This window comes from Haplochromis burtoni, unplaced genomic scaffold (assembly GCF_018398535.1).
Source record: "Haplochromis burtoni strain Fernald_Lab_line unplaced genomic scaffold, NCSU_Asbu1 Contig_94, whole genome shotgun sequence".
Classification (NCBI taxonomy): domain Eukaryota; kingdom Metazoa; phylum Chordata; class Actinopteri; order Cichliformes; family Cichlidae; genus Haplochromis; species Haplochromis burtoni.
The window spans coordinates 638,106-659,585 of NW_024582455.1; the positions used below are offsets into that span (position 1 = coordinate 638,106).

Here is a 21,480-nt window from a genome sequence, read left to right on the forward strand (position 1 = left end):
TCTCACAGTTGAAGTGTACCTCTGGTGCAAATTACTGACCTCTGTCATCATTTTAAGTGGGGGAACTTGCACAATCGGTGGCTGACTAAATACTTTTTCCCCCACTGTAGGAGATAGCTTGCTTAGCATAGCACACAGGCAAACAGCAAGCTGGCTCTGGCCATATATTATAAAGCATAGATGTAGCCAGCATGGTATCATCCACTAATAAGTGAAGTCCTGTTGTAAACCTTTGATATGAGCATTTTTGCCATTGCTATATTCGTGTTTTGAAACCAGATATTAACCTAAAGACGCTGCACACTCATTTGTTTCCCCAATCTCTTTCTGACGCTAATAAGGACCATCACTGAAAAAAATTATGTTTTCATCAGTATGGCCTTATCCATAAACTCATCAGTTAAATGTCCACCAACATCACAGAGAAACTGAAAAGTTACCCCATTTAAAAAAATGCACATTTAAGGCACTCTACTTTTATAACACATACCAGCGACTCCAAAAATGTAGCCTGGGTTTGGGTGAGGGGGGTTTACAATAACGGAGCACTTTGTAAAATGTCAGACTTTCCCTTTGAAAAGTCTTTATCTCAGCATCAGGACAGTATAGCATCACAGCTTCCCAAATCACAATCTCCCCCCGATTTACAGTAAATTGTTAAACTGTCCACAATGAGACATGTAAAGATAATATCCTTGAGAGCCTGGGACATTTATTTCTCTTATGTATTCTTAGTGGCTCATTTCTTATGAGTTACAGTGAATGAAACCGTGGGACGACAGAGGAAGTTGCTCCCTTCGTTCTGCACTAGGCCTCCTTCAGCCCTGAGCCTGGTAGCTGTTGTTCCCGCTCTGAAACCTCTTCACAACATGAAATTTAATATCTCTCTTTAATTCCTCCAACCAGTGGCTGGTAAACTGTGGTTTTGGGAGCGAGGAGAGTCCGGGGATAATTCCATGAGGTTAATATCTAACCATGACCACAGCCTCTCCCTCTCTTCCATCTTCCCTTCTCCTTGGCGTTGACCGCAATGCTCCTCTCCTACTGTCTGAGCTGTCAGTCAGCTGCTTTGCCCTCATCTATCCAAAACAACACACACACATCCCAGTTTTCAGCAGCCTCTGTTACTGTTCTGGGTCTGTTTGGAAATCTATACAGTAGCTTTTGTGTCAAGTGGACATTGTTGGTAGGTCAACACACACACACACAAGGTTGGAACTGAGATACATTCACCGTGATCTGTCTTTACCCTCCTATGCGTGCGCGCGCACACACACACACACACACACACAGAAGGGTGATAGACACCGGTGTATAACCCAAAGCCGGAGGCGACGTAGCAACATCAAAGATTAAGCAAGTTGTGGCAGGAGGAAATTGCTGCTCCACCTCGCTGTGGCAGGATGACATCAGTGGCGTGGGTGGCAGAGGGGTGTCAGGGCCTGGAGGGAAAGGCATCGGTGAGAGAGGGCAGGACAAAAGAGGGAGGAATCAAGCCGTCCAGAGGAGGTTAGCTCCTATCATTAACAGCCCTGACGTCATGGTATAAAATGGGAAATGGCCTCGGAGGCTTGGATGGAAGCGGGGGAAAAAGTTTGGGAATAAATTTGCATAGACTTTTGCAGTTTGCCTGAACTTTGGGATTGAGACACGAAGTGCCAGGATGCAACTCGAGTGATTTTTAATCCGGCGTTGCTGTTCAAATGCCGGAGTGACTCCTGTCTGACAATAAGATTCAGCGACTCAATGAAACTGTTCAATACGCTTTGAGAAACTCAGCACAAACTCGCACGGCTCCTGAAAACGACAGCAAGCTCTCCTCCCCTCAGACTGCAGCGTGGCTAAATAAAAAACTCCTGCTAGAGCACATGACATTTGTAATCTGTCCTCAGCATCAATTGTGCACGCTTTTATTCACTACCAAATAGCCCTCTACCGCCAGGACAAATATCACATCCATATACTGCAAATGTAATTTACCGACTCATTCATGTTATTGCATTTTTCCAGTCAATACTCTCCTGATTCAGAGGATTCGGAAAAGACTAAAAAAAACACAGCGAACAAGCTGAGGCACTTTTGAAAATGAGCTGTACAATAGATACCTTGTCATCAATGTATTATGCTCCTAATGATGATGACACATGACTCGTCCGGTGGTGAGGAATAGGCACACATTTATATAAATGGATTGCCTCTGTGGTGTGGCCCTGCAGCTCTGCTGACAAAGTGGATAACTGATAGCAGCAGATGGGTCAGACTGCATAGGTATGCATGGTCTGTGGAGCTAATACGCCACCTAGTGGTGTAATTTTACTGTCTATGCAGTACAACTCGCTCTTATCACTTCAGTACTGAGCAAATTAGGCACAGAGTGAAGGAAAGCACCTTCAGTTCAGTTACTTTTCCTACATGTGAAAGTGTTTACTCCAGATTTCTCTGACGGTAGTAATTTCAACTTTATAAAGCAACAAGGTTACAGGGCAGATATTTTCAAACTAAAGCCACCCAAAAGTATCTAAAATAGCTATAATTAGCACTTGTAATTCAGTATAGATATGTAGGAAACCAACAGAGCCACACATAGAGGGAGATAAGAAGAATTTAAACAAGACAGCAGATCAATCAAGACACACTTTTTACATGACTTTAGGTTCAAAACAATAATAATCAGGTTTTATAGGTTAGGTGTGAATGATAGAAAGCTTCCTTATTTCTCTTTTGATATCCATGAGGTCGTCACCCATGTAGGGATGGAACTGGGTTTTATTTTAGCTTCATGTTGTATAGGCACACCTTCACTCCATCCATCCATCTTCTTCCGCTTATCTGAGGCCGGGTCGCAGGCGCAGCCTAACCAGAGAAGCCCAGACCTCCCTCTCCCCAGCTACCTCCTCCAGCTTGTACGGGGGGACAACAAGGCGTTCCCAGGACAGCCGAGAAATATAATCTCTCTTCACACTTTACATTTCAATACATTCATACAATTATTTTGCCTTTTTATTTTGTCAAAAGCCTTTTCATGTGGGAGTTACAAATAGGAAACTCTGTAAGTGGTTGAAGAGTAAGCCAAAATAAAACCAATCCCAACCCTAGATGGGCAACTTGTGACCTGGTGAATGTCAAATATAGCGACTGCTGTCTCTTCACTGTCAGTGTGGGGCATAATCATGCCAAGATCCAAAGCATTATCTAATGTTTGTAGATGTTCATGTCTGACAAGCAATTTTAGAAGATCTAATACAGCCCGTCCATCCCAGAATCAAAGGGAAACTCCTGGAACTGTCTTTATCTAAACGTGTAGAAAGAAAGAGGTTTGAGCTTTGTGAACTGTGTGCCATCCACACACATTCATGCTCCATAAAGACTTTAAAGCAACAATTTGCCTTTTGGGAGGATCTACTCTCACAGATGAAACAAAGAGCCGTTTGGCTTCATTAACACAGGACACATTTGGCAGCTTGAAGCATATGCTTGAAGATAATTCAAGTTATCAGTCAGAAAGTTGGACCTGAGGGAGCCATTTCAACAGAATAATGATCCTAAACAACAGAAAATCCACCAAGTAATGGTGGAAATCCAGGTGGAAATCCAGGGTGTTGAAATGGCTTAGTCAAAATCAGAGACAGTATTTTTTTTTTTTCTCAAAAGAGTGAGTTGAAATGGAAGATGGTGGTAGAAGGATCAGCTAACACCTAAAGCAAGACATTTTTACAAGGGTGACAAAACAGGTGTGTGAAACGACATCTGTTGATATTCTTGCAGAAATTTTTTTAACGACTTTTAATATAACTGGGTACATTTTAGATGCAATGATTTTATATCATCGCTTTACAAAAAAATCACCAGTAAGACAAAGTAAGATTAGAAACAGCTTTTATTTGTTTATTCAGTATTTAAAATCCAAACCAAATGGGTCATAGCTGAAAAAAAAGAAAAAAAAAAAAACACTAGGAGAACAGAGCATTAAAACATGACGGCATTTATTTTACTGTTTTACAGTAACGTACGTCTGTTCGGAAAAACGTTTATTAGACTCAGTAGAAAGACCAAAATGAGAAGAGGGCGCGATTACTAATAGCACCAAACTGTCACTATTAGAGTACCGCAAACAATTTGAATGAAGCCAAGAATAAAAAGACGCACGGCAACGTGTGAGAATGTTACTGCTAAAAACAAAGCCTGCTGCAAAGATTAAATGTTAAAACAAAACTTGGTCATCTTGAGTTCTACAGCTCAAACTAGCCCAAAGTTTTGACTGAAATACATTATTATACACAAAATATTCCCATCATAGTATTTCCAGCTTCAATATTCCTCTTTCTTACAGGCATTTGGAAATAATGAAATGTTGCAGTTTCAAGTTGTCATGGAATGTTGGAGTAAAGTGGCTGAGTGCTGTTCAACTTCCCTTGAATTGTTTGTGTTGTACAGATAGAGTCGAGAACAGATCTTTATAAAATGATCGTACGCTTGTAGAAAGGTTATAAAGTGAAGGTCATGTTGTGTGTGATTGTGTCACACTTCATGCTCAGAAATGTAAAAGGACTATGTTATAAAATGTGGAGACACTACGAGCAGAGTAAGAGTACACCGTCTTCAAAACAGGTTCTAAATGAAAGTACAACCATCTGCCATCAAGCTTTACTCAGTCGCCCTCCTCTCCGTCTGTCAACCAGGGCGCCTGTAGCAGGCCTCCTTGTAGGAGGTGGCATTGACAACGCTGAACATGTCTCTCCTAACAAAAGACAGGAAATTTTTCAGAGGGCAGAGAGGCTGGCTGACGTGGCGGTCGTGTGGGCGACAGAAGGAAGTGTGAAATGTCACGTCCTCGCCGTTGTACAGCACCCGGATGAATGTTTCGCCGTATTTGGCCTTTGACTTCTCACCTTTTCCACCTCTCTTTTTTACTTGGCCTTGTATCGTCGAGGGACTTTTCCACAGTTCAAAGACAATTCTTGCTGCAAACCTTGGGAACCGGGCTTCTTCGAGACCCAGGGCACTTAGCAATGGAGCCACTGTGACATCATGGGCTGAAGAGAGAGTGAAGACCTCCTCGCCCCCGGAACGAGGCTCACGACCAGCCTCGATGCTCTTAGCGATCCGCTCCATCTTGGCGGCGGTTCGGTTGAGGTAGGGATACATCGCCAGGATGGCGTATTTGTGGTACAGCCCCGCTCTCCTCCGGTCCACCTCATCGTCCAGCTGCTGCCGTCGGATCACGGCAAACTGTTCCATAGTCAGGCATCCGCCGGCGCCACTATCCCCTATGGGAACACATGGGAATGAAAGGCCATGGCACAGGTGGCACAGCAGGGAGTCTATGGGGTTTGCAGCTCGGAGCTGCCGAGTGGGAAGACCCAAAGTTCGTGCCATATCCATGTAAGTTCTCTCCAGTTCAGTATCGGCCGCTCTGAGCTGATACTGCCTCCTCTGCTCCTCCTCCAGGTACCTGTTCCTGGCAGGGCAGTCGCAGGCCGAGCTGCAGAACAGCGTGCTCCACTGGTGACGCACGGTCAGCTTCGTCCAATCAAAGTCCGGAAGGAAACCGTAGAGGAAGGCCAGCCCGCTCTGAAGAGTGCGACTCTTCCCTGTGGTCTCCACCCAGATCTGACGGGGCGCCCAATCAGAAGGGAAGAGACTGTGTTGTTTGTAGGCGTGGTGGAGGAGCTGCCCATTGCGAAGGTGCTGCACCACACCTGGACAACGATGGGAAAATGAAACGTGGCATGAATGATGTAGAATAAATTATGTGAGTACTCAACACATAACAATGTCTGTAAGAGTTCGGTTCAACTGCTCTTATCACCTGTCTGTGTGAGTTCTCCCATCTCACAGGCACTGTGGCTGGGCAGACGAGGAACCGAGCCCAGAGGTGACTCCCAGTGGCCGCGACCCCCCAGGCCCATGTGATGGATGAAGGGGTCCAGCAGGGGGTGGGAGGGTTTCCTGAGGGTTAGTAGAAAAGACAAGAGGAGTTAAAGATGTAATCCATGGTCTCATGTTCACATAACACAGACTTAAGCCTCCATTGCTGCTCAGGTGGATGTGGTTTCCCCACACAGCTGAAATACGTGACAGTTTAAAAGCTGCTCTTTGTTTCTGAACGGAGATCAGCTTTTTGATCTTAAAGACATTGTTAAATTGATCAGAAGTGTCACAGTTGACAAATGATGATAAATGAGTTTAAATCATTTAAAATGACTTAAAAAGTCCAATTACAATATTTCAAACTAATCATAATATTTTCAATCATAAGTGACTTCAATGTAACATCTAAATAACCAAGCAGAGCTTCATTCTCAGCAACTCTACACAATACCCGAATCAAGTTCAGTAAAGGCTGACAAACAGAGTATTTGAATGCGATTAATTGTTTCAAATAGTTCTGTTTATAGGTACTTTCGGCTGCTGCCACAAGGGGTCGCCACAGTGGGCAGTGCTGCATGTTTGGATGCCCTTCCTGACACAGCCCCACAGGGGATTTGTGTCTCCAGCTGGAACTGAACCAACAACCTTCCACTTACCAAGCAAATGTGTACAGCAATATTTGTGAGAACAGATTAATTAAACTGTGCTCAATCTTAAACATTTACTCAGCGTTTTCTTACTAAAGCTGCTTTAAAAAAAAAGTCATCCAGTAGATCCACACATGGAATAACCTTTAGCTCATGTCATTACACCATATAACGCAGCATTGCAAAGGCAAACATTAACTCTCTAAACTGCTTCTAACCTTTCAACAGAACTTCCTGTTCATATTTCAGCTTTAACCATTGACAGGCAGCTGTGTGACCCCTGAGTGTCTAACCTTTTTGCTAACATGATGCTTGCTCATTTTAATCCTGCTTATGTTTGTTGTCCACTCAAAAAGATTTTAAATGCATAAAAACTAATACAAATACTCCCTTTTAAATCTTAATGGAAAATCTGACTTACATAATGTATTGTTTATAAAATCCTCAAGGTTAATAAATTAATAGGAATAATACAATAACTAAAGAAAGGTATTAATATAATAATGCTTTTTTCCCCCTCAAAACATGAAACACTCGTAAAGCTGAAACATCCATCATTGTTCTCCTTATCAAATTCACAGTCACAGGGTCTCCCTCAGGTGTCATGGGACAAAAAGTTAAGTACACTCTGGACAGGTTGCCAGTCTACCATAGGACCAACACACATCTACGGCTAATTTAGAATCACCAGTTAACCTAACGCGTCTTTGGACTGTGGGAGTCTCCCTGTGGACCGGAGAGAACCAAAGCTGCCATAAGGAGAACATGCAGACTCCACACAGATGGTCCCAGAGGGCCAGTGAATTCAGACCAAGGACCTTCTTGGTGTGCAGTAAAGCTAAAACAGCAAGCCAATGCATCACTTAAGTCTATGTATTGAGGCTTTGCAGTAATTTTTATGAAGCCTGCTAGTATTATCCATCCTCTTACACTTATTCAAGTCAGATCCACACCATGGACAGACTGCCACACAGGGCCAACAGAGAGACAGACAACCATTCACACTCACATTCACACCTAACCCCACTAACTGCATGTTAGGAACCTAGAGTACCCGGAGAGAGGCCACTCAGAAACGGGGAACAAATGCAAACTCCACACAGAAAGGATGGTGGATTCAAACCAGGCCCTTCTCGCTGCCTTGCCAGTATTATGTTTTATATTTATTATATTAAAAAAAAAAAAATTTAAAAAATGTACAGCGCGCTTCCAAAATGTGAGGATGTTTTTGTATTATACAATTTACATAATCTTATAACATCACACTGGGGTATGAAAAAAATGATGAAATTTTCATTTGCCATCTTAGAAATCTTAACAAAGCTGATAAGATAACCTGTAATGAAAATAATCATCAGTCGCAGCATGTGGTGCCACTCCCCACATTCACCACCAGGTGTCTCTCCAGCACAACACTGCTCTGCAGCAGCAGCACTGTTCAATATGTGTGGGAGGCAATACGGGAAATGGAGATATAAAAAGATGAAAGAATTTGTTGCCTTGGGAGAAATGTACACATGTACACACGCACAAAGCCTAACACCCACTCGAGCACGCACACAAGCACGCACAAACACGTAGGGATGAGGGCAGCGAGAGGAGCAATCCAAGTTGTAGTAGATTAGAGATGATTGAAGATTACAGTTCAATATAACAAATCTGAGGGAGCTGCAGTTCAGCTCACTCAGATTAAAACGGGTCATGCGCACATACACAGTTTCCATAGTGATTACATACTGGTTCGGGAATGAGCCGTTTTAGAAAAAAAAAAAAAAACAACACGCACACAGAGCCGTCATTACCCTTAAATCATGCCTGTGATTGTTGTGACGCAGCTCTACAGCCAGCAGCTACATTACAAAGGACAACTGCATGATGACAATGGGTAGTTTGTGCTTTTTATGCCAAAACAAAGGCTTCACAGCACTAAACTCTTAGTTTTTTAATCATTATTGCCTTTTCCTATCATGCTGCATCAGCAGCTGTTGTCACCATTTAACCAAACCTTTCTCTGCATTATCACAAGTTAATACTCCCTTAAACGACACTGAATATGTGCTATTCAGTGCCCACAAGTGCTCCAGTTCGGTGCCATCAACTGATGACTTTGCTTTAGGGAGTTTGAGACAATTCACATTTTAATTGGCTACACTGGGAGACTGGATGTTATTGGATGGGGACACTAGTGCAGACAAAGAGCCAGCCAGGCTGTCTATTAGGCTGATTGTTGCTAACCAAAGATTACACAGCCCAATTACATTAAGCAGGGATTATTATCACTGAATGGGATGGGGGGAAAGATTAGTGTGGCAGGAGGAAGGGATGGAGAGATGAGGAAAGAAGAGGTAGCATGAGTGGAGGGGGTGGGGTAAATAAAAAAGGGAATGAGATGGTGTGGTCAAAGCTGGGATGAAAGCAAATCGGATGACTGGTTCAGGGAGACAAAAACCTGGACAAAGACTGCATTGGTAGAAGAAGAAAAAGCAGAAGAAGAAGAGAAGAGATGTTCCCTGATGAAAGAGCTCAGTTAACCACAGACGGAGACAGTGGGTCGACAAGCTGGTGCCAGGGTACACACACAGACGTGCACACACACAAGGACACACACTGCTGAGCTCTCTGTAAGGATCCTGCCCAGGGCATATGCTAGTTGAGATCCCTGTAATTACATGCTGGTCTAAATAAAAACAGAGCTACCTATGTTATTACCAGAATAAACCAAGACATACAACAGACTCACCAAAGCAAGACAAATGCATTTCAGCTAGGTTATGAATCTTTCTGAGATCTACACCTGAAAAGAATTTTGAAGTGGTGACCAAGCAAGCAGCAATGTTTGGGACCGAAGCCACAAGGAAGTGTCCACCCCCCCCCCCGGAAACCAAGCTGAAGTTGGAGTTTGCTTCACAAGTGGATCATCCCCATGACCTCTTAGGTTAAAAATGCCAAAATTCAGCCATAAAAATGTTATGTTTACAATGTGGTTTTAATTTAAACCACGTTGTAAACGTGAGAAAATGTTAGCGTGACTATGAGTGCGAATGGTTTTCTGTGTCTACGTGTTAGCCCTGCGACAGACTGGCGACCTGTACCCCGCCTCTGGCCCTAAGACAGCTGGGATAGGCTCCAGCGCACCCCGCGACCCTGAAAAAGATAAGCAAATGGATGGATGGAGTATTTATTCATAAATCTTTGACAGATGAGATATTTCAGTTGGGACTAAATAGACTGAGGACTGACACTGAAAACATGGCCATCAAAAATGAAACACACTGTCATGATGGTCATTTAGTTACAGCCAAAAATGAAAAGAGATGAGTGTTTACACAGAATATTAACGGGGAGATGCAAAATGTGTGGCGACAGAAGAGCAAGTTGATGGTTCAGCTAAATATATATAAGCATTAAAATGCCCCTTATAATGCTGAACTTTGCACAGAACGAGCTATTTCCCCACAAACTAATCCTGCATAAATAAAACTGAGGAAACTCATATTATTGTTGCATTTTAGTGTCTAGACCTTTTAAATAATGCCCACTCTCAATCAAAGGGTTGTTATCAGCAAACTCAGCATGGTTAGGAAACCTGTCCATTCTCAGCTTATCAGGTTTCACATGCTGGACTTTATCATATTCTGTGGTGTTCCTGGGCAGCCTGAGCGGCACCGTGGAATTATGGACATAAGAGAAGCACTGCATCCATAAGAAGTTGTTCCTGGGCCTGTAAAGTGTTGTCACTGGCTGCTATATCACACTGGGCGAAGATAAGAACCAGGCAGTTTTGTGCAGGCTTCTCTGTACATAACTTTACATTTAAAGAGCTTCTATCTCAGTCTGCTGGTATGTATACATGTGTGCATGAAGCTTTTTCTGCTTTTTAGTTGCTCCTCTGTGAATATGTATTTGCAAAGTAGCTTTGATGATTCCGTAGCAAAGAACCAGTCGTCCTCCTGCTTAGAGTGGTCGTGCAGCTCACAGCAGCTCACAAGATCAGAAGGACTAACCATCTGCAATCCAAGACGGTGGAGGTGGAGAAAAATCAAGAGAGATCCACTCAGAGGGGTGTAACTGAATGATACAGAGGGCCTCAAAACAGCAAAACGCACAGCACTGCAGCCAGCAGGGAGAATGTGGCATGATGTAATGAGACGGGAAGAGTCAGGATTAGTCAGGACCAGTTGGTCAGCAGCAAAACAAGAAGAGTGGGGATGCTCTCAGACCGATAAACACGAAGATAATGGGACACTTCTGTGCTGGTAGTAGTATTATAGTACAAGACTGAGTATTGTGACTTTTTACACAATACGCAGTCTTTTGCACATTTCTAATTACACTGTTGTGACTGCACTGTCTTGTGTCTGTATCGCTCTGTTCTGTCTGGTGCTGCACCATCTTTGGGGGTTTTTTTGCAATTTTTGAACATTGCACTTTATGTAGTCCTGTGTTGACTGTCTGTTATATGTCATATGTAGCACCATGGTCACTGTGTACTGTACCACTGCAGACGGTTGGACTAACAATGAACGGAAGTTAGGGTAGTGGTGCAACTTGAGATATTTAGCAAGTTGAGTCTTGAATACAAATAACACTAAATTCTTCCACAGTGAAGGCAGTTCAACACCAAACAACAAGACAACACATCAAATCCAAAATCTGCTGCTATATGCTAGCTTTGCTATGGGCATGGCCATATTACTAAGATGATGTGACAGTGCTTTTTAAATATATTTTTACTTTTCTGTCACAACTAGTCATGGATTACTGTTTATGCTCTGCCCGACTCTGCTTAGATCAGCTGGTTGTTGATTTTGTAGAGTTGGCAACAGGGAAGTCCTGCCTCTGAAGGACAAACTCCAATAACCTGGTGGAAGGGTGTTTCCTCCATCTCTTTTTTACTCATTTTAAATTTCACTTTAGACACAAATATATAATCAAATAACAAACATTGGCTCATATATGTGGATCTACATATCTTTGTGAATGAACTTATGTGGTAAAAATACAATCCAAGTAGAGAACTACTTTATTAAAGACAAAACAAAAATCTTTGAAAGTCAATATTCAGTAATAAGCACTAAAAACAAATTGCCACTCCGCCTGATGGGAACGCTGTTATTCTGTATCTCATTGTACAACCGTATAGTCACAATAAAGGCATTCTATTCTATTCTATTCTATTCCTGCAGGTACTTGATCATAAACTGCCTAAAACCAGAGCGACGCTTTATATTTAATAATCAAATGTTCATTGCATATCAGCTGCAACTAACTAATCTGAAATGCAACCCTTTGTTTCAGCCTGAGAGATTGGCATGTGGCCTGCACTGTCCAGATGTGCAGAGCTGATGTTGCTGCTTTAAAGCTTGGTGCAGAATTAAGTTAAGAAGTGACTGAATCTGAAGCCAGGTACACAGCCCAAACACACGACCGGTCACAGAGAATTTATTGACCATATGGTCCAAAATCCCACAGAGTGTGAGTGCACAAAACCCATCTGACTGAATAACAAGAAAAACTGCCATAGCAACGTGCATTTGCAATAACTGAAGTGAACACAACCACACAGAAGCAGACCTCTTCTGAAGCTCAAGCACAGGGGCAAGCTGGCTTTTAATAACTTCCTATCAGGAAGTCTTGTCTAGCCCCCTCTTGACTGAGCTGCAGAGCCGGGAAGAGCAGACGCACTGTAAAGTCTGGAGAATGGAGCATAATGAATAAAGGAAGATAACAATATTAATTTCTGTGTGTGTGTGTGTGTGTGTGTGTGTGTGTGTGTGTGTGTGTGTGTGTGTGTGTGTGTGTGTGTGCTTCCACGCATTTCTATAGGGAGTTTCTGTCCTGCCGCCTGCAATCGCTGGAAAACCAAGCGACTGTCTGGGGTATTCATATGCTTAATGCTTATACAGGTCCTGATTTACCAACTGTGATGCAAATTAATTGCTGTGAGGCTCTTGAACATCACACAAAAAAAAAATCTAAAGCTGCTTTCTCATTGAGCTCATTTTCTGACAGCTGTTATCTAGCCAGCAGTTTTTGTAGGAGGATATCAAAGCCTGGTTCAGTAATTGGTGTCTCACTCTCTCCCACTTCCCATCAGGTCTTCCTGCCAACCATTAGACAAAGGGGGCCAGAGTTCATAGCTGGGAGATAGTTACTGCTAAGGAAGCACTATTCTCCGATCTGGTTTAATTAAAACAGTTGGCACAAAGCCTTCATTTTAACACTGTAGAAACCACTGTAACACTTTAGTTATGCCACTCATGCTCTTGCCCTTCTGTTAAAAGAGTAAAACACCACACTAATCAGCTTCTGCTACACTTTTAGATCAGTCCAGAAAACATTTGAGGTTTATTGTAGCATCATGTTAGAATAAGAATGTGATTAATAAAAAAATGCTGCAGGTTGTATTTGTTCATCTAATGGGAAACGTGGGTGTACCTGCTAGTGGACAGGGTGCAGTCAATGGCGGGTCGCTTGGTCTTGGGAATGGAATAAAGCGGATAGCGATCACCATGGCGAATCATCACATGGACAGACAGCAGCTTGTAGTCAGCAGGACTGTGACCTGTCAGAGGAGACCATCTTCAACAATGTTCCAATGCATGCGGTGGAAAAAGGCACCATTATTCGCCATTATTCTCCCTTTTGTTAGCAGATATCAGATTACTTATCCAAGCATCAAGACTGTGGTTAGATTAGGATGTAGCAGGCATATGATGATAAGAAATTAGAGCAGGTATGTTCATTTCTTTCTATCAACAATTCAATCACTTTACAAAGTGTGACTCTTAGCGACAAGTACATCGAATTATCTCCCGTAGAGTTTCTGGCAATCTCTACAGAGCTGTTTCCCCACTGTTGTTTTTGTTGCATAGTCCAACATGTACTCATTCTGACACACAAGGGAGAAATATTTTCAGTTTTAAAGTTCACATAAATTCACTGTTTTAACCTAGTACCAAATGGAAGGCAGAGATAGTTAGCATATAGTGCACTATACAAAAAATATCACAAGATTTGAGACAATTTGAAGCAAAAGTGCTCTGCTCGGGGCATCAACTAAGGCTGGAGTTGGCAGCAACATGAGACACATCAAAGAAATTGGAGCACTGTCTGTGAGTGCATGACTGTGAGTGTAAGTGAGTAAAAGTCAAATCAGAAGATAGGAGATGCAGGGAAATGAGTGTGTGTCCTTGGGAACATTACACCACCTTAAAACAAAAAAACACCACTGCGCATGTCAATAACTTTGGATGCACAGTGTCTGTCAAATCTAGCTTTATGCCACAGATGCTATAAATCAACACAAGTATAAGTAGCAAAAATACTTTTTATGTTTCCGTAATGGTCGATCCACAAGTATGTGTGGAAAAAAGAAAAATATAAAAAAGAACATTAATTTTTGATTAAGATGCAAAATTACACTTATTTACTTGCATAGCCAAACAGGAAAATCAGTATTTAGTGATTGTCCAGTGTCTGTTATGTACCTAATGAATAACAACGTACGTTCTTGTTTTAAACAAGTTTTTGGGAGATTTTTAAAAAATATATGATTATTTATTATTTCTTATGACAGGTGGTCTAATAAATCTAAATGATGAACGTGATTTATTTTCCTCCGGTGAGAGAAACTACCACGCAGTGAATTAGCGGTTGCTTGTGTAACTCATCTCAAGCAGTGCAGGATATTTGTATGGTTGCCTCAGGCTAGAAACAGAGCTGTGCTGTAGTGAGATGGAGCTGCAGCATTACAGATGATGCAGTCCAGGAGAAGTGACGTCTCCAAAATTAACACATCCCTCGTGCCCTGACACACTAAAGCTGACATTATTACTAAATTAAGCATCTTTTGTGCTGTCCATCAAATCTGCTTCTGACTCGTGCAAAGAGATGTTTGGTGTTTGGTTATGTCTCTCACATAACCAAACTCACAATCACACACAGCATTAAGGTTTTTTTCAGATTTTGCTTAAATCAGATTTTGTGTCACTGTGCAGGTCTCACCCTCCCAGGCCTGTTCAGTGCGGTTGGGAATGTTGCAGTACCCATAAGCCTCAAATATGGGGTTGGGCTCCTGGGTGTGAGGCTGTGGGAACACTCGCTTTCTGCTCTTCCCCACAGCCACCCCAATACCTCCATCCGCAGCATGGAAAGGGCGCTCCTCCACTATCGGTGTGGTGGGGATCAGGTTCACTGTGGAGAAACAAAGTGGCATGAGAAGTAGAAATACAGTATATATATGTTTTTTAAGTTAAAAGTAAAGGTAGAAAGAGAAATGAAAGAATTAGGAAAACTGAAAAACATCAATCTAAAGCATCATAGTGAGCAGCTTCACTGGCTTAGAACTCTAAATAGTACTGTTTTGTCTTCTGCCCAGGGATCAACATGGGACTTTACTATTTCATTAATCTGTGTACAACATTTCAAGTGTTTTCCATAAAACTGGATTCTATTTTTTGCAGTAGCTGGGGTGGACATGCTTACGTGGGTCCCTGCAGGATGTTGTAAAGCCAACTTTATGATATCAATTATGCTCACAACAGTAACCTGGTCCTGCCAGCTGACAGGGAAATATATAGTGCTGAACATGGTGCCATCATGGTACCTTCTTATAATAGTAATAATAATAAGATGGAGTCTAAAACCTGGAAGCACAAGTTTCAAAAGGTTTTCATCTAATGGTAAATAGAGGAGAAAAGTAAAACCACAAAATAATGGAGTAGCAAGACACAGACATCTGAGAAATCCATTTCCATCTCAGTTCATCTCCATGTCAACAGCTCTGTATCCTAAAACCCCCTCACTGCCACCACAGTGTTGCCTAGGCACTGGCTGACCTGTGAACCCAAGGAGAAATGGTCCAAAGAGAGTGGAGCGGCAGTGGGAACTGGAGGATCATTTAAACGGATCCAACCCTGAAGAAAAAGAGGCTGAACACACACACACACACACACAAAATCCAGGCTGGCACGTCAACTGTGTAAACATTACATCCTGCTGCAGAGAAGAAAAAGAGAGGCCCACTGTCTGCCTCATCATAAAAGACCTAATGAGTTTTCATTTCTCAGAGTGAAATGACTGAAAACAACAACAGAGTGTAAATAATGTTACACAGCGCCGTGTCTCCAGCGGGGCTCATCAAGACCGTACAGTTTGCTCAAATATTTACTTCTGTTTGTACTTCACACTAGTATTTACACCTTTTTTTTTATACAGTAAATTCAGATTGCCTTATGCCTGCTTTATATTTTACCATAATGCCTTTAAACCCTGAGAAAGCCCTCTGAATTTCCACTTTATTGAAATGTACTACACAAATGAACTGCCTTGCAGTTTTGCTCCAAGGATCATGTTTTCCATTTGTTTAACTGCCACATGCATTGTGAGCTGTCTGTGAAAGACTCCATACTTTCTAATGTCCCGCTCTGAAAGGACATTAAATATCCTCATGGCCCATCAATGTAACCATTGTGCATATGTGCAAAATTAAATCTTGCCTATTACCTTAACCCGATTTAAATAATCCTTTAAAGGCATTTATCAATTGGAAAACCCAGACTGTTGCTGCTTCCAGCTATTCAAATGTGAGCTTTGGCTGCTGTTTTTAAAGCGCCTGAGCTTTTGCTTTTAGGATCCTTGGTTTTAGAACAAACTCTGACTCGCAACATCAGTATCTTTTAAATCCCTTTTTTTCTGTTTTACTTTGGTGCATGTGCATTATGAGTTTTCCACTCAGTTAGGTTTAGAAGTAAATATTATCAAAAGGAAAACACAATAGTTCACTCAATAAATATTTAAAAAGTGAGACAAACAGCTCTGCTTTTAGTAAAAGTAGCTGAATGGAGCCATATCTCACATCTCCCTCAGCAGCACAACAATATTATCACACACAATCTGTGCAGCTGATGTACGTAAAGCACAACCTGTCACAGGTGTTTGTCAATGCTTCTTAACAGGTTTGTCATGATAATCCTCGTCTAAGAATTGTAGTACACAAATACTAGAAAAGCTGGTAGATTTTTAGAACATGGAACAAGCAAGAACATCTAAGAACAGTTATTTACCAAGACAAAGCCTGATGTCTTTGTCTTGGTAAATAAAAAATGAAAGTCTTCATGAAAAGTTTTGAATTTGGACATAAACTCACCACAAATGAGAAAAACGACAAGCTCAGCGACACGAGCGGAGAGCATTTTGACGACCGTTCAGTAGCTCGAGGTCTGACTGCACACACTGGAGCTCATTCATTACCATAACTTGTCCTCCTCCACTCACTGTGCCCCATACACTGCTACCCCCCACCACCACCCAGCAACACACACACACACACACACACACACACACACACACACACACACACACACAGTCTGCCTGGACAAACCAAACGTTTGGAGGCCAGTTCAGTCACAGTTGCCTCCACAATGGGGCTTTTGTTACTCCCTGCCCGACACTGTCACATGCATACACAGAAACGGCAAACAGAGCATTACGCACACGGGACACAACAAATTCATGCAGACATGCTAAATGTGGCTCGATTAACATGCCTTCCAAGTATTCTTCCACCTCCGTCAGACCTGAGAAGAGGGCTACCTGAGTCTTTTCAGCAAAGGTGACAGCATGCAAACATACACGCATCCTGACTCACAAACTCAAAGCTAAACAGTCTGCCCTGTTAATTCTCCCACCTCTGAGTATGTGTGAGGCCATCATTATAAACACGCAGCCTGATTTTTACCTCAAGGCAAACAGGCGGCTCTGCCTCAGAAATGCACACAAACACATCTGTGTCAAGTAGAGCACCGCTGTGATTATGGAAGTATAAAGATACTCAGAGAATGTGGCTTGGCCTCAAATTAAGAAGGTGGGTGCCCACTTATAGTACCCAATTTGAGAGCACACTGTACTGTCAGCACTGCTGTAACCAAAGCCCAGTGGAAAAGATGGAGCAAATATTGACTCATAGTACAGACATAACGAGCAGCTGCAGGCAGCCAGGACTTGTTGCATCCTCACCTTATGTCTAGTGAACGTGAATGGAACAACTCGTGACAGAAAAGCTCATCAAGAATGAAATCATTCACAGCTGGAGGAGGCAGTGCTATGGGGCTTTACAAACAATCCACAGGGACAAAACAGATTAACATCCTCGTGGTTCGCATTTCATTAATCACTAATGGTCAGTGTTACAGCAAAAGCACCCATAAGCTCCTGATTGCCCCCGATATAGATCTGAGTCTTTTAATACCCGGTATCTGGTCGGATTTATTTTGTCATTAGGGTGGCAAAGCAGCTCTTTGGTTAGAATTATTATATAAATGTTAGTGGAAACTGAACCATCTGGAGAAAACAAACAGAAAACATGGAAATGCTAAATCATCGTTAAATGCAAATATGAGTGTTAGGTTTCTACTCCACCTACGGTCTGGTTTAGCTGGCCTTGGGGATGCAAGACCCCAAGGCCAATCATCAAAATCATCAGGATACCTCATTTGATCTCTTACATCCAGCTCTGTCAGCTAAGTCCTAGAAAAAGTTCAGGGCTGCAGGACAAAATGCATGTCCATGTCTACAGCATCTATATTAAACATCAATACCAACAACCTAATCAGCTTAGTTTTGTACTTAGGTTATGCCATTAGCATGCCATGCACACCTGCCATGTCCTAGCAACTGAACCACACTGATGATTTGCTGGATGATTTTTATGACCGTCACAGTTCAAAAGCTCTAAATGAATCTGTATGGTTAAAAGATTTACCAGAAAAAAAATTAGGCTATGCATGCACAAGACTGATTTTTCTGTATTTACAATTTATGATAAAACTCACATGTAATCTATACTACTCACTGAGATTGGACTACTTTGACTTCACAGGACAATAACTGCAGCACCTGTGGCAATTTTTACTCTTCCTTGCTTGACTAAGTGTGTTAACGCTGGGCCAAACAAACAACACCACATGGGCAAAAAGCCCCACAGGTCATAAACCATATGAAACACACAGGTAATGTAAAGCGTGGTAGTCTGTCAGTGTGTTACGCCTATGACAGACTGGCACCGTTCCAGAAGCCTGCATTTAGCAAAATGCATGCTGGGATGCATTTCAGCTCATACATCCTGGCATAAAATAAGCACTAGAGAAAGCTGATGGATAGAGTGAGGGAATATTCTCATTCTATCTTCCAGCTAATATGTCTGAACAGTGCAGACAGTTAGTCTACAACAGGCCACTTTAATAATTAGTGAAGCCATTTAATTTAGTATGCTTGACAGTTGAATAGCTTTGCATTAAAAATGTAGGCCGCACCACAATTTGTCTTTAATGCATATCTATACTACAGTAGGTCTATTCGTATCGTGCTCTGCAGTATTTTGAGCTGTTTTGTTGAGGATGAGTAATAGCATCGAAATGTTGGCAGGAAAGGCTGAACATCTTCTCTAAAGTCATATTTTCAATACCCGTCTAAATGTTGTTTGTCATGCATTTGCAGCAAGCTGACTCTTACTCTGAAATCCAATCTCATCAAAATACATCAGCCTGTTTTACTTCAAGCGACTAAACAGCCCCACAGCAAACACTCACAAACACCACATCCATATGTTCCGTATTTTCTATCCACCCAATGTAATGAATGTTTTTTAAGAGCAACACCTGTATTTGATGGGCTCTTACTATCAGTAAAGGCTAGTCTCAGTTGAGCCTAGTGAGATTATTATATTATCTTATGCCATGTTATACCCCGAATTAAAGATTGTGAAATCATTATGTAGTTTTACGTTGCATTTAACTCTTGACTTAGAAGAAGGTGACAACTATTAGATTTATTGGACTGATTTGTATTACATTAGACTGCTGATTTATTGTGAATGAATTACATTGTTTTATGATGCATTATACTGCTGATTTATAAGAAATACCGTTTTCAGAGAATAACGGCCTTATTTGTCTGATTAGAAAAGAACAGAACATACTGCACAGGAAGCCAAGGTCATAACTTAGGCTCACTGAGAGAGAATGAATGTGGATGTTTAGGTTTTATGACTTTGGAGGGAGGCTGAAGCTATAAGAATGTGAGAAACTGTCAGACACTTCGAGATCTGGCGGACACTAGCGGTGGGGGAAAAAAATCGATTCTGTGTAGTATCGTGATATTTTGTTTGCTAATAATGTATCGATACAGGGACAGCAGAAATCAATATTTTGTTACAAAAAAGGTTTTTGTGCTCTGACTTCAGAGCATGTTGATCAGCTCCTTTTTCTGAGCAAGAATCCTGACATTCCTTCACTGTCCAAATGTGTTTAACTTTTTTTATGGCAACAATAAACAGGACAGTTTACTTATTTTAATTTAAGACATGTTTTATTTTAATTAAGTTTAAAACTTTTTATTTAATGTAAAAATTATATTTTGTTTTAATCTACTTTCAAATTCTTCAGTTGCTGAATGGGCTGCATAGTTTTCATAAATTGCATAGTTCAGAATAGCTATAATTGTACCAGATGGTTGCATTCAGTTAAGTTGGACTAGACTGTAATACAAACCGTTCAGTTTGTCAACAATAAAACTGACTGAAATGAGAGAAAGACTGAGTGTGAGACTTTGATATTAGATAAAATGAATATTGATAAAGTTTATCTTTATGTACAGAATCTGAATATCGCAAAATATTTTAAAAAATTGCAATAATATCGTATCGTGGGATGTATAGTGATTCCCACCTCTAGCGGACACCCTCCTGTCCAAATCTCCTGTTCAGACGCTTTATGCTCAAAGTGTTGTATGGAATAAAGAGATTGTTGATTGAGTATTTATACACCGAGAGTTGTTCTTCCTTCAGCCCAAAGATGAAAGAATTAGGGTATTTAACAGCCTATAGAAGAGGGGAGTCAAACGTAAGGCCTGGGGGCCAGAATTGGCCTGACAAGACTGGACTGCTTTGAAAAATGTGAAGGAGGCTCAGATGACCATACTACACCAAAGTAATTAATAAACAATTAAATGACATAAAAGTTCCTGTTTTTTCAGTCAATATTTTATAACACGTATATCTTATATTAACACATCACTAGGATTAAATTGCAGAGAAACCTCTGTAAAATGACAGAAAGGGAAGTTTCACTGGGCTGACCCACTTAAGATTAAAGTGGGTAATGTAAAAGCAGTTTGACATTCCTGCTACAGAGGGATGATGCCTGCTCTGTCCACGGTCTACCAATGCTGGGTGTTTTGGACACTCGGGTAGGATACACTCTAAGAGAGTGACTTTTGCTGTAACAATTTTTGTACTTTGGCATAAAAAGTCAGCGTCTATATGCCCCCAGACGTCTATAGATACGTTCAGTTACGCACCTTGTGGTCATGTCCGATGACTTCTTTAGAATACATGTTGAAAGCCTATAACCAATTGACAATAATGAATATAAAGGGCAGGTGAACAAGCTGTTATAAAAGGGAAACTATTCAAAGAGGCCAAAATGTTTCATATACCAGTCTGTTAACTTGCTTTTATTTTTTCTTCTGCGTTAGCTTCATTTTTCAGCTCTGTAGGGCGTCACTTATCGTAAACCAATAACAGAACTGTGTCTAGAATAAGTAGAAGAAAAGTGTGGAATGTGTGTCTTCAGAGATGCCCGTACTGTAAGATATCATCATGTGGATGCAAATGATATGGTCCGAGACTTTAGCTGCATTGTGTTCAGTCATAGTGTAACGTGAATGTGATATCACAGAGATGGTATCGCTATACAGGCTTCATTCATAAAATGTGTGCAAAAATAGCAGGTGAAGAGAAACTATGGGCAGCTTCTTTACATGATAATAAAAATGACAATGTTGCTAACAGCTGTCTTTGGTCTACTAATAAAAGTGCCAGCTTTACAGATGCTGCAGTTAGTAATGTACAATTACTGACTCCATTACTGATGTTTGTTTTGTTTTTTGTTTTCTTTTGGGG

General features: G+C 41.4%; 1 protein-coding gene across 2 annotated transcripts; it reads right to left on the minus strand.

Moving 5' to 3' along the window:
• Positions 1-3,861: 3,861 nt before the first annotated feature.
• Positions 3,862-16,801, minus strand: pxylp1 (2-phosphoxylose phosphatase 1). 2 transcript variants are annotated; one of them, XM_042222750.1, is made up of 6 exons: positions 16,669-16,753; positions 15,359-15,451; positions 14,526-14,714; positions 12,957-13,083; positions 5,810-5,949; positions 3,863-5,699 (listed from the first exon to the last, which is right to left on the minus strand). In XM_042222750.1, exons 4-6 carry the CDS (start codon positions 13,040-13,042, stop codon positions 4,672-4,674), a joined length of 1,254 nt encoding a protein of 417 aa, XP_042078684.1. In that variant the 5' UTR covers positions 13,043-13,083; positions 14,526-14,714; positions 15,359-15,451; positions 16,669-16,753; the 3' UTR covers positions 3,863-4,671. The 2 variants fall into 2 exon arrangements, with proteins under 2 accessions (XP_042078683.1, XP_042078684.1); XM_042222749.1 differs by lacking the exon at positions 15,359-15,451 and having other exon boundaries at positions 3,862-5,699; positions 16,669-16,801.
• Between the last annotated feature and the right edge of the window lie 4,679 nt (positions 16,802-21,480).

Bases quoted from the DNA above. Each gene is read 5' to 3' on its own strand.
- pxylp1 (XM_042222749.1), bottom strand. From the start codon at position 16,714: ATGCTCTCCGCTCGTGTCGCTGAGCTTGTCGTTTTTCTCATTTGTG. The intron at 14,715-16,668 runs GTGAGTTTATGT...GTTTCTCCACAG, and splicing joins TGTCGTTTTTCTCATTTGTG to TGAACCTGATCCCCACCACA. The intron at 5,950-12,956 runs GTACACCCACGT...ACTAACCCTCAG, and splicing joins TGCACCCTGTCCACTAGCAG to GAAACCCTCCCACCCCCTGC.